At 42.0% G+C, this 13,697-nt stretch overlaps 1 protein-coding gene across 3 annotated transcripts in view; it reads left to right on the forward strand.

Moving 5' to 3' along the window:
* The window catches only part of Klhl2 (kelch like family member 2), a 142,521-nt gene that overhangs the window by 3,888 nt on the left and 124,936 nt on the right, over positions 1–13,697 (forward strand). For all 3 annotated transcript variants that reach the window (XM_008831493.3, XM_029562650.1, XM_029562644.1), the window contains one exon: positions 10,529–10,654. In XM_008831493.3, coding sequence (XP_008829715.1) covers positions 10,529–10,654 — 126 coding nt within the window. The remainder of the gene's footprint in view (positions 1–10,528; positions 10,655–13,697) is intronic.

Raw genomic sequence — 13,697 nt, forward strand, 5'->3', positions numbered from 1 at the left:
CATGTGGAGGGCTAGAGGACAACTTGCAGGAGTTAGTTTCATATGAGTTTCAGGGATTGAACCCAGATTGTCAGACTTGGTAGCAATCACCTTTACCCACTGAGCCATCTCACTGACCCAGTTCAGGTTTTTTATTCATATTTATTGAATACCTACTATTGCTAAGTGTTAGAGATATTTCAGAAACAGAACAAAGTCTTTTTACCTTTTAGTTGGAGCTAATATAAGCAATTATATAATATTGAACATGATAGAAAATAGTGAGGGGCAGAGAAAGTTCAGAGAGGGTCAGGGTGTCTTTAATGAGGTGACACTGAGCAGAGGTCAAAGGGAGGAATAGTGTTCCAGGCATAGGGAACAGCAAACACAAAGGCATCCTTGCGTTCTTTCTCATTCTTGCACTGCTAGCTGCTCCAGTCAGCTGGGTAGTACTTGGCATGCCACCCAGGGCACCTTCTTACATTATGGGCAGCAGCTCAGATATGCCCCTCAGTGCTTCCTTTCACAGAGTCTGTCCTGAAACACCAGCCTTTGTTCTCAGGACACCACTTGTTTTGGCCTCCTTTAGTTTTTCAGTTGCTGAACGTGATTTACATAATTTATTACTTAATCTTTTCCACAATCTTACAGGGTAGATCTCCATATCTTTTTGGCTGAGGAAATGTGAGTTAAATTGCTTTCCCAGGCTTCCAAGTATTTGAAAAAACTGGTATTCTAATCTCTCTGTGTTGATCTCTTTTTTTTGGAGAGAGGATATTGCTGTCTATCCCAGGTTGGCCTTGAACTCCCTCCTGTCTCAGCTCCCTTAGTGCTGGGCTTACAGGATTGCACGACATGCCCTGCTGTGTCGAGTCTGACTGCTCATGGGTGGCATCTGTGCCTCTTAGAAGTGGGTCTTGGCCAGTTTTTCTTCTCAGTCAACTCTTACTCTTAATCTCTAGGTTACAGCCCCATCTGTAATTTTTGTTTATTGTTTTTTGAGGTGGGCTCTCACTCTGTAGCCCAGGCTGATCTCAAACTCATTGTGTAGCCCAGGGTGGCCTTGAACTTGCTGCAGTCCTCTACCTTCAGCCTCCTGAATGTTGGGACCCACCATATCTTAAGTCAGCCCTCCAATCTGAGCTTTGATGTGGAACCTTTGGCTTCTAATGGAATCTGCTCCTCTTGGCTCAGATCTAAAACTCGGTGTTTCTAAAGTCGAGTTCATAGCCTGTTCTCAAACTGCCTTTCCTTTATAACTTCTCTATGGAGGAGTGGAATAACCATTCTCAGGTCCCTAGTACCGAACACACTGACATAGTCTTTAGCTCTTTCTCTTTCCTCATCCTCCACATCTTGTCAGTCTTCAGGAACTGGAGAAGCTTCGATTCCACTGTCTCTTATGTTGGCTACCATTCTGATGAATAGATTTCATCACTTGAAACCTCATGGTGTCCAGTAGTTGCCTCTTGAACTCTAGGTTTTCTGTCTTCACCTTTCAGGCCACGTGTTATTTTCACTTTCATCATCTAAGAGTCATATGACATGGCTTATCAAAGTCATTGCTCAGTCAGGCAATAATGGCCCGCCTAAAAGGCTAAACTCAGTCATATCATAAGCCTGGGTCTCCAGCCTTTTCCTACTTCTCCCAGCTCCTGTCTCTGGTTAAAATGATCTGGAGTTCTTCCAGGGCCCAGCTAGAGCTCTGTTTCCTTTACAAATTCTTTTCTATTTGCTCCCAGCTCTTCCAGCTCATTGTTACATCCCTGTGGAATTTATAGTCTTGCATCTGTGTACTGACTTCTGCCATTTATTGCTGTTTGGACTTGCCTTCCCCTTAGATGGAAAACTGGAGAAACTGAGATCCTGGGTCAGCTCCCTTCCATCCCTTATTGTGGTTACTATAAAGCATGCAGTGGGCATTTAGGCAGCAGTTATATGTTTGATTTATTAACAGCTATGAATCTTTGTATGTTACTAATAACTTTGAATTGAGTGCTGGCAATTAAAATCAAAGAAGGCCAATAAAGTCAATAAAAACTTCATATTTAGTGTAGTTCCTAACGTCAAAATTTTTCTCATTAATTATATTTTTTATAGTCATATGGTATTTAATGCCCAGCTCCCTTAGATGATAGGTGAGGGGAAATTATCTTTCATATTACATTGCACATTAGATATATTTGTGGACCAAATAAGTAAACAGTCTGAAGCCCAGAAAGCCAAATGGGCTAATCTAGGGTAAGTTATGTAGAACTTGGCTTAGGCTGGACTACTGTTTGGTCCTCTACCTCATTCCTGTGTTCTGATACTTTTTCTTCTTCTTTTTTTTTTGTCTTTTTGAGACAGGGTCTCCCTGTAGCCCCAGCTGGCCTGGAACTCACTATGTAGACCAGGCTGGCCTTGAACTCACAGAGATCTGCCTGCCTCTGCCTTCCCAATGCTGCAGTTAAAGGCGTGTGCTACCATGCCCTGTCCTCTGGTACTTTTTTATTCAGCAGCTAGAAAATGTAGCCAGGCAACTGAACAGCGAGATCAGATTGCCGTTCCAAAGTGATGTCCATACTAGAAAAAGCAGCACAAGAAAAATTAAAATTATGAGTGGTATGGAAATGTTCGAAATGGCTCATCAACCCCCTTTTTCCTATTTTAGCACCTCACGAAAATCCTCCGTGGATCGTCGTGCTTCGTTAATTGTTATGAAATATTCTTTAAAGATTGATCTTGCATAAGACATGCTTTTACCCCATCCCTTTCCTGGTAATAGTCTCTGTCAGGGACAAAAAGTGCCTGATTGTGCTGTGTTTGTCATGTGGGTGGGAGGGAGAGAGGGAGAGAGCTGGGTTGAACTGAAGCTTTTTAAGGCTCCATTGTTCTTCTATCAGAGAGCAATTATGCCCCAACTTCCATCAACCTCTCCACCTCAGACATCCCAGCCTCCTCCTCCTGCCAGCGCTTCCTGTACTTAACATGAAACCACACAACCAAGTACCAGGGGAGAAGAGAAATGATGTCCCCCTGGGGAGAAGGCTCAGGGCCCTGGTTTTGAATTATGATTCCTTTTTGGTAAAAATGAGCATGCCTGGGTTTTCTAGGTGTTTTCTTTCTGGCTGTAGGAAATCAGAGCTACAACTTTTAACAATATCTGTATTACAACTAATGTATTCAAAGACAAAGTATGAGATATTCTGTGACTTGATGCAGAATATGAAATTGGTATCTCATAAGATGCTTCATGCTCAATTCTAAGGGCTTATATACTGGATGTAGTCGAATTTCTTTTTCTTTTTGAGGTGCTAGGAGCCTGACTCAGCCTCACACATCCTAATTATGTGCTGTACCCCTTAGCTGCACCCCCAATTTAGTCCAGTCTTTGTATCTATGGGGCAGACATCAGTTTTTTTTTAAAAGGCCATATTTATACCATGTGTTTAGATTATAGTTTATATAATGACTTCATGCTTAATTAAAGTTTAAATTCCATATATTTGAAGAAAAATTGCAGAGTATGTCAGTTTGAGGTAGCTATCTTTTTAAAAGATATATTAATTTTTTTAAAAAGAGTATGTGTTTGTCTGAGTGTATGTGCACCACATGCTACAGGGACTGGAAGAGGGCATTCTTGGATCCTTTGGAGCTGGAGTTCCAGATGGTTGTGAGCTGCTTGATATAGGTGCTGGGAATTGAGCAGTAAGTGCTCAGCCACCGAGACATCTCTCTAGCCTGTGAATGTGTCCCTTTGTCTTTAGAGAACTGGAAACACTTCATCTGCAACCCTATCATGAAATGTGTGTCCAGTGGGGAAACCCATTGCTTTCTCAGCCTCTCAGCAGTGTGGTGATTCTTTCTCAGCCTCTCTGTAGTGTGGTGATTATTAGGTTGAGGTGGAGCATATAAGAGTATTTGGTCAGGAAGTTTCATTATAGAATGACATGACCAATATTAGTTAAGATATTACTCAGGGTCTAAACTGTACTTTGGATATTCTAGTCTTGTGTTATTAAGTGGATCATTGTTAATAACCTACCAGCTTCTGGAGGCAAGTTGGGCAGGAAAGACAGCCGAGGAAACAGGAGAAATATTACAAAGTAATGGGAAACTTCAAAGCAGTACAGCATGGATGGTGACTTGGAAAACAACAGCTGCTGACATGAACTTGGCAGAAATATGTGAGTAATGGTGGGTGACTCATTGCAAGCTGGGGAGTCCTGCAGCTTTTGAAGTGAACAAGCAAAGGGGAGAGTAGAGACGGCGGCCACCCGGGGGCCAAGTATTATGTCCTAAGCGTGAAAATGTCTTCAGTCCCTTTTGAATTTTGTAGTTGTGCCATTCCCATGACTTGTAGCATTACTTCCAGAAAGCACCCAAAGCATAACCAACCCAGATTTTCTAAAGTGCTTGTTCTCAATCTGGGATGATCATTCCGGGGTAGGAGGGTATGTGGGTGGCAAGGCATATTACATCACCTGTTGTTGTTTTTGAAAATCATACATGGCTGCCTTCATCCTGCCCCGGAGACACTATTATTCTGATATACCTAGCTCTGAAAAAGGCTTGCCTACTCTTTCTATGAGGGATGGAGTTGCATACTTTGAAAAAAACTGGGTCTCTCTCTCTCTCTCTCTCTCTCTCTCTCTCTCTCTCATAGCTTTCAATATCCTTTCCTTGTTCTGCACATTTTGTGTTTTCATTACTATGTGATGAGGGAGTTTCTTTTCTGGTTCTGTCTATTCAGTGTTCTGTAGGCCTTTTATACTGAGTAAAGAAGGCCTTTCCCATCATTTATATTTATTTTTATTTTCTTTTTGCTCTCTCCCTCTCTCTCTCTCTCTCTCTCCCCCCCCCCGTGTGTGTGTGTGTGTGTGTGTGTGTGTGTGTGTGTGTGTATTCAGAGGCTAACTTTTAGGAGTCAGTTCTCTTCTACCATTTGGATTCTGGGTGTTGAACTCAGCCTTAGTGGCAGGTACCTTTCTTTACCCTGCTGAGTCATCTCAAGGGCCCTCCATTTTTGTTTTTGAGACAGGGTTCTCCTTCTGGGACCTGTGACTTGTAAATTCAATTTGGCCAGGCTAACTGGCCAGCAAATTACAGAATCCTCCTGTCTCTGCCTACCCAGTGCTAGGACTACAGGTGTGCGGTGCCATACCCTGCTTTTTACATGGATGCTAGGGATCCAAACTCATATCCTTATGTGTGTGCAGTAGACCTTTACCCTCTGATCCATCTCTACAGCCTCTGATTGGTTTTTTCTTTTATTTCTTTGTGTATGTGATTGGTGCGTGTGTATGTATATGTATGTGTGTGTTTGTGCCTGTGTCACTGTGTCTGTGTTTCTGTGTATGCCTGCAGATGCATGTATACTTGTGAGGTCAGAGGAGGATGCTGGGTGGCCTGCTCTAGTGTTCTCTGCCTATTCCTTTTGAGACAGAGCCTCTCCCTGAACCAGGAGCTGGGCTGATAGCCAGCACGCCCCAGTGATCCTCCTGTCTCTGCTCCCATAGTGCTGGGGTTACAGGTGTGTTCATAGTCATGCCTGCCTTTTTTACATAGGTGCTGGGAACTAAACTTAGCTCCTCATGTTTGCATTGTAATTGCTCTTGACCACTGAGCCCTCTCTCCAGCCCTTTTCTGGTATATTTTCTCCTTCTTCCTTGAAAAAACACCCAAACACTGTTCCAAATCAAATAATACATAGCTAAAGAGATTATCCATCATATCTAAGTTATGCTCAAAAATTTTACAGTACTTTTAAACCTTTGCCTGGCTTTGAAATCTTAACTGTTTTGAGAGAATTGATGTTAGAGCATTTATTTTCTTGCTCTCTGAGAATTTAGTTATTGTCAGAAGTGTGTTCTTAGGCAGAATGAAATCAAGGACGGCTTGCCGATTGTCTCCTATACAACATAGCTGTGTGCTGCAGTTCGAACCCTTGGATACTGTAACTCTTTCAGATATGTTTTTGATACAGTAGCTTGGGGAGTAGTTTATTATCAAGTAAGACCAGCTGTGGAGTGCAGATTTAGGGAAAGGCTTCCTAAGAGAAAGGAGCCTTGACAGAGTGTCTCTAGATATGTTCAAGAAGGGCATTCCTGGCTTTTCTGGCAAAGGCTGCTCTTTGCTTTGGAAGGGAAGCGGGGAGAAGGTGTAACTGGACACACCTGGTATACCTTAAAGATTAAACCATGCCCTCCTGCTGCCCCTAGTATCTGAACAGTTTTCTCCTCTATAGCTTTAGACATGACATATCGTTTTCTGCTGCTGAATGAGAGACCATCAAACATAAAGCCACATAGGAAACAGGGAATTATGGAAAGGGCTTTCGTATTGAAAATAGCCTGTGCGGCAGGATGCTGTGTTTGTAAGTGGCTCTTAGTACAAGGAACACTTCAAAAGGAAACCCAGTGTTATTTCTTACTTATTCTTTTAAGTCTTTGAATAAAGTCTTTTCTTTACAGTTTCTGGAGTACATAAAAAAAGTGGGAGCTGAAAATAGCTCTAAGAGAGCACCAGTGTGTGCATTGATCAGTGACAGCTGCCTTACTTAGCACTAGTTCCATAATGCAAGGACTTGGATTAGTTTCTTTCTCTTTCTTTTCCTTCCTTCCTCCCTCCCTTCCTCCCTCCCTTCGAGGGTCTTGCAATGTTGCTCAGGGTAGCCTTGAACTTGTGATCCTCATGCCTCAGCTTCCAGAATGCTGGGATTGCAGGTGTGTATTACCATGCCCAGACTTAATTCCTAATTTCTTAAATAATTTTTTTACAATTATGTATGTATGTATGTATGTGTGTATGTATGTATGTATTTATTTATTTATTTATTTATTTATTTATTTATTTATTTCTATTGGGGGAGGTATGTGCATGCCACACTACATGTGTACAGGTCAGAGGACAACTAGTGGAAGTCAGTTCTTTCCTCTACCATGTGGTGTGGGGAACAAACTCTGGTTGTCAGGCTTGGCAAGCACCTTTATCCACTGAGCCAGCTCATTGGCTCCTAGCTCCTACTTTCCTAACAGGTATGAAAGCTCCTGCTTCTTAAATAACACTATTTTTTTTTTTAAGGACAGAGTTGCTTTTGATTCTTTTTTGAACACTGAAAACTCTTCGGTGATTAATTTTGCTAATCCACACTATTTTCTCTGTTGAAACCTCTAAATGATTAAGCTATCTATGTGTATGCTGTATATGTAAAACTCAGTGTTGCATGGCCAGGGACTGTGCTGGGTTCCATGTGTCTTTCTTGGGGATCCTTTGCTGTGAGAACGGGAATACCTGTTTTAGGCTAGAATGCATCTCCCAACCCCTTCTAGAGGTGCTTACTCTTCACCATCTGGCTTTAGACTTCCTGGCTCTCTAAGACACTTTAAATCATTCTCTACACACACTCCAGAGGCCAGAGTTACTGGAGTGCGCCCCCTTGTTAGCACACCCCAGCAGTGGACTTTGCCTCTCGAGGCAGAGCCCTGTGCTCTCAACTGATGGGAAAGTAGAATTTATGCCTCCTTTTGGTGGGCAGTCCTTTGAGAAATCAAGTGCTGCACTAGTGTTGCCCTGGGGCTGGGAAGTTGAGCAAATTATGTTGAATTTTCTAGAAGTTTCCTTAATGTTGAAAGTCTGCTTCTTGGCTTCACATATTATATATATAACTATACTATATATACTATACTGTTTCTGTGTATACATGTATATGCTACTCTACATGTGTAGCCTGCCTGCTTCTCGGGTTTCTCCATATAACCACTGAGCCTCAGATTTCTGTCACCAGCTAATTTAAAAAATTTTAAATTGCATTTATTTATTTGTGTGTGTGTGCAAACGCACGTGCATGTGTGAGTGCTTGTACGTGCGTGAGGTCAGAGGAAAACTTGTGGGAATTGATGGCAAGGATCTTTACCCACACCATCTCACCAGCCCACCTTTGGCTCTCTAACTGGAGGCTCAGGGTCCTCATTTCAGTACCAGTGTGCATAAAAATGCTCTTGATCTTCCCATACCCCAAACTGGTTCCATCTGTAGCCTTTCTTGTGTCTATTAATGGAAACTTAATCCTTACACTTGCTCAGGCCCAAAAATTGGAGTCACTCTTTCTTTGACATACCACATCCATTCTGTCAACAAATCTTGTTGCCTCTTCCTTGAACATATCCCCAACCCAGCATTACAGCCATACCCTCTTAAATTGTTCTCACCTTTGCATCCTTGACCCTTAGAGATGGTTGTAGTTTGCTTTCTGTTACTGTGGTAAAGCACTTTGAGCAAAAACAACTTAGGGGAGGGTAGAGCTTATTTCAGTTTACGCTTCTAGGTCACAGTCCATCACTGAGGGTAGTCAGGGCAGTAACTGAAGCAGGAACTGAGATGGGAACTGTGAAGGAAGGCAGCCCAAGTCCACCTGCCTGGGGATGGTACAGCCCTTGGTGGGCTTGGCCTTCTCACATCAATTTTCAATCAAGATAATCTCTCACAGACAGGGCCACAGACCAGTCTGATCTAGGAAATTCTTCAGTTGAGATTCTTTCTTCCCAGGTGACTCTAGTTTAAGTCAAGTTGACAATAAAAACTAACCAGCCCAACTGTCCTCAGTTAGCAGTCAGAGTAGTCCTTTGAAAATGTAGGTCGAAGTTTGATGCGATATCACCCACCTGTAGTCTGAGCACTTGGGAGGTGGAAGCAACAGAATCAGGAGTTCAGGGTCATCATCAGCCATGTAGTGAGTTCAAGGCCAGCCTGGGCTACATGAGACCCCTGTCTCAAAAACCTACTTTAAAGTAGATTGTGTCCCTCCTCTGTAGTTCCTCCCCATTCCACTCAAAGTCCTTACCGTGTTCCACAAGGTTCTGCGCAGTCTGTACCCGTTGCTCCTCCTCAGCCTTTGCCCCAGCTATATGGGCCAGTCCATTCCAGGAGCCTAGTGGGTACATGCTGCTTTTGCTCGCTGGGCCTTCTCTTGCCTTCTAGGTTTTGCTGACAACCTCAAGTCCCAGTTTGACCTCTGACCACCTTGTTTAATACTGCAGTTCACTCCTTCACTGCCTTACTTTTTGTTCTTTTCTGCTCTGCTTTACTGTTTCTTTTTCCTATAGCTCTCACCATGTTCTAACATGCTTTTCAGATTTCTCATGCTTACTGTGTCTCCTCCCCACAGATGGCAAGGGGCAGGGATCTTTGCTTTATTCATTGGTGCATTCCAACTGCGCTAAAAAACAATGTTGACTGCATTAATGAATGCACAGCACAGTGTTTTTACAAAGGAAGCATGCTTTTAGAAATGGGTCAGAAGAGCAGTTTAACAGTAAAGGATGCTTGCTGCTCTTGTCCTTTCTGTGATACAAATACAGGTATAATGTTCCTTAGGCTTACTTTGACACCCTGATGTCTTAAAATGTGAGGTTTTTGAAATATAATTTACAGTCCATAAAATCTACGTTATAACTACACAGTCCAGTGTTTGTGGTAAATTTCCTGGGTTAAGCATTCATCACTTCAAAGTTTTCCTTTGTGCCCATCTAATTTACATTTGTTTGCCCCTCACTCTGTGTTCTTGATATTGTCAGTGTTTTTGGACTCCAAGTCTTGAAAGAATACTCAACAGTGTCATTCTCCTTAATATTGTAAATTTAGGGGCCCGGAAGTTAAGAGCTCTTGCTGCTCTTGCAGAGAACTAGAATTGGGTTCCCAGCATGTATGTCAGGTGACTCATAACCACCTGTAACTCCAGCTCCATCTAGAGAGTCCGATGCCCTTTTCTCGAGAGCTTCTGGAGGCACCCACATGTATGTGTTTGTGTGCATGCATGTGCTTGTGTGCATGCACACACACATAACTAAAATTTAAAAAGAGAAAACTGGTAAATTCAAACGCGAAATGAAATTTCTTTGTTTGGTGTAAGAGGTGGTATTGAGCTTGGGTGGTGACTCAGATTGGGTGTACTCTGCCACTTACCAGTTACTCACACGGTTTTCCCCTCAGTCTCTTCATCTGCTAAATGGGATAATGATGGCAATTAGCTTACAGAGTTGTTGTGAGGATTATAAATAATGCAAGTATACTATTATATACAATGGCTGCCAAACAGTGAATACTCAATAAAGTTAGCGAATCTGATTAATTTCTTACTAGTGGAGGCCCAAAACACATGGGTTTATCTTTGCAGAAAGAACAAAGTTTAAGTCAGATTTTGTATCTGAAATATACATAAAATATGACCTGTTCCTATCTTAGTTTGTAATATATGTGTGTATCTATATATATGTTCTGATTGTAAAAGCAAGTTAATTTCCAACAAATCATTTTCAGGATTTTTATTTGAAAACCTGTTAAGTCACTTTTACAGAATCTTCCATGTTCATCCTTGACAGAACTTTGACACCTGGGAGGTAATTACCCACTTTTTTGTAGACACCATGGTGACCATGGGGAAAGTGTTCTGAATTGTGACTCTCCCTCCAAGACAGCCTTCTTCTAAGTGAGCAGGGCAGGGACAAGCTGGAACTAAATTATCCTTAATGAGATCGTTTTCTGTTTTTGTTCTTTTCCTTGTGTACAGATGCACAAAGCAGGGTCATCTGAAGCCTCTGGATTCAAAAGATGATAACACCGAGAAACGCTGCCCGGTGACGGTGAATCCCTGGCACATGAAGAAAGCTTTCAAAGTCATGAACGAACTAAGAAGGTAGCGTCCCTCTAATGAATGTGCAGCCATTAGTCTTCTTTTATTTTTCATTGTTTGTAGGGAGCATCAACTTTCCTCCCACTGTGGCTCTGTTTGATTCAGGGAACATCACAAGCTTTTTTCAGCAAGGTTTTCAAAGGAAGAAAGAGAGCATAGGATTTATCACATCAGAAGTGCAGATGGTGTAGGTGCCTGTTCAATAGGGTAACTTCTAGTTACATGTGGCTAGAGTGAATTCTAGTGTTCTCTAAGTGAAAATACACAATTGCTTTCTAGACCCAGTGCAAAAGAAGAAGAAAAAAAAAAAAAAAGAAAAAGAAAAAGAAATTCGATTTTGTTTCAGTTTTGGGTTTTGTAAAAATATTTTTTTTATTTGTTTTTATTTTGTATGTTTGAATGTTTTGCCTGTATGTATTTAAGTGTACCACATGCATGCAATTTCAGCAGAGGCCAGAAGAGGGTGTTTGAGCCTCTGAAACTGGAATTATGGAGGGTTGTTAGCTGCCATGTGGTGCTGGGAATTGAACCTGGGTCCTCTGAAATTGTTCCTAACCACTGACCCATCTCTCCAGCTCCTAGTTTTGTTTTGTTTTTAAATTTATTTTATTTTATGTGTATGAGTGTATTGCCTGAATATATGTAAGTGCACCCGTGTCAGGCACTGCCCTCAGAGGACAGAAGAGGCCGTCAGAGCCTCTGAACTGGTGTTACAGAAAGTTGTTAGCTGCCATGTAGGTACTGGGATTTGAACCCAGGTCCTCTGCAAGAACAGCTAGTACTCTTAGCTGCTGAGTCATCTCTAGCCCTCAAAGTATTTTTTTTAAATACGAATTTTCATTTATTCTATAAAAGGATATATAGTTGGGGTGATTCATCAGGTGTAGTGGTGGTTGTTTCAGGATTTATTGGGGGGTGACAAGGTCTCACCATGTGGCCCAGGCTGGCCTTGGACTTGTAATCTCTCTGCGTTAGCCTCCTGAGTACTGGGGTTATAGGCATGTGCTGTGATGCATCACTGTTTTAAAATTCTGTTGTGACAGTGGTTGTTTAGATACTAAAATACACTGATATCAAAGTGGCATTGAAAGAAAGCAAGAAAAATAATCTGCTTATTTTAACATCGGAATCGTGAGTGACTCTTTCCTTTCTTTGGAAAGACTTAAAAAGACTGACTATTAGCAGGACTACTCTCATTTTTCCTCCTCTTCTCCCTTCCATGGGGCCCTGGTAGCCTTGGCTTTCCTTTCTACTGTGGTCTCTTGTTGACCCGGACATGACTCACTAAATAAACCACAGGAACGTAATACCTACTGCTCCTTCCCCTGAGGTGAATGACTGCATTTTGAGGCAAACTTCCTACACTGGGTCAATAGTTTCATGTCTTTAAACCTTGACTGCAGTGGAGGGGATGGGGCAGGATGGTTTCTGAGATTCCCTGCTGCTCTGACAGTTTCAGTCTTTGACTTGGACTCGTGGCTTTGTTCTAGGATTGTTTAGCCCTACGCTGTCATTGACCGGTTTTGGGTGTGGACTATATTGCTGTGAAATATAGTCCTTCTTGTTCTTTGTGTCGCACCATTTCATGAGCTGATGTCATCAGTCTAGTCATTGGTACTGATTTTCAAACAAAGGAGACCTTTGAGTAGTTGCAGAATTGACTACCAGTCTATAACCAGGATTGTTGTAATGACATCATTAACCAATAGTATTTTAAAAATGAACTGCCAGGTTGGGGAGATGACTCAGTGGATTATCTGCTTGCTGTGCAAATGCAAGAACCTGAGTTTGGAATCCCAGAACCTACTTAAAAAACCTGGAGCTGGAGCTGGAGCTGGAGCTGGAGGGATGGCTCAGCCAATAAGAATACTGACTGCTCTTGTAGAGGACCCAGGTTCAATTCCCAGCATTTACATGGCAGCTAACAACAGTTCCAAGGGAATCTAATGTCCTTTTCTGACCTCCGTGGTCATTGCACAACAGTGGTGCACTTACACATTACAATACACTCATGCACATAAGAAATAAAAATAATAAATAAAATATTTACAAAAAACCTAGAGCCAGGATTGGAGAGATGACTCAGTGGTTAAGAGCACAGATTGCTCTTACAGAGGACCTGGGTTTGAGTCCCAGCACCCTCATAGCTGCTAACAACTGTCCCTAACTCGTTCCAGGGGATCTGATGCCTTCTTCTGACTTCATCAGGCATTGCATGTCATAGATGCCCTTACACACATGCATTCATACACATAAAATAAAAATAATAAATATCCCCCCCCCCAAAAAACCTAGAGCCATAGTATACATCTATAATCCCAGAACTTCAGAGGCAGAGACTGGAGGATCCCTGGGGTTAACTAGCCAGCCAGTCTAGCCAATCAGTGAGCTCCAGGTTCAGTGAGAAACCCTGTCTCGAAAGATTAGGTGGGGAGCAATTGGAGAAAATTATTGAGGTTGATCTTTAGCTTCCACATATACCACAGGAATATAGACGGACACACACACACACACACACACACACACACACACACACACGCACGCATGCACGTGCAAACTAGCTGAATAGCTGGGAAGTGGTTAAGCCTCAGGTGAATTCAGGCCTTTTTTTTTTTTTTTTTGGTCTTTTTGAGACAGGGTCTCTCTATAGCCCCAGGTGGTCTGAAACTTGCTGTGTAGACTAGGCTGGCCTTGAACTCATAGAGGTCCACCTGTCTCTGCCTCTGCCTCTTCCTCCCAAGTGCTGGTATTAAAGGTACACACCACCACTCCTGGCTGTGAATTCAGGCTTTATGCTGAAGAGTGTATAGAAAAGGCTAAGAAGCAAGAGAAGGAAGAGTTGTCTTTGGGTTCATCAGAACCTTTTTTTTTTTTTTTTTTTAAATATTTAAAAAAATTTTTTTTAGAAGAAGCATTTCATTACAGCTTTAACATACTCAACAATTTCCAGAGCAAAGATACATCTCTTTCAAAACTGGCTATAAAATTTTTAGGTTCACAGTTGAATTAATACAGTTATACAATATTGAACTCAGTATAAACCCTA

This window comes from Nannospalax galili, unplaced genomic scaffold (assembly GCF_000622305.1).
Source record: "Nannospalax galili isolate Female #2095 unplaced genomic scaffold, S.galili_v1.0 scaffold1491, whole genome shotgun sequence".
Lineage (NCBI taxonomy): Eukaryota > Metazoa > Chordata > Mammalia > Rodentia > Spalacidae > Nannospalax > Nannospalax galili.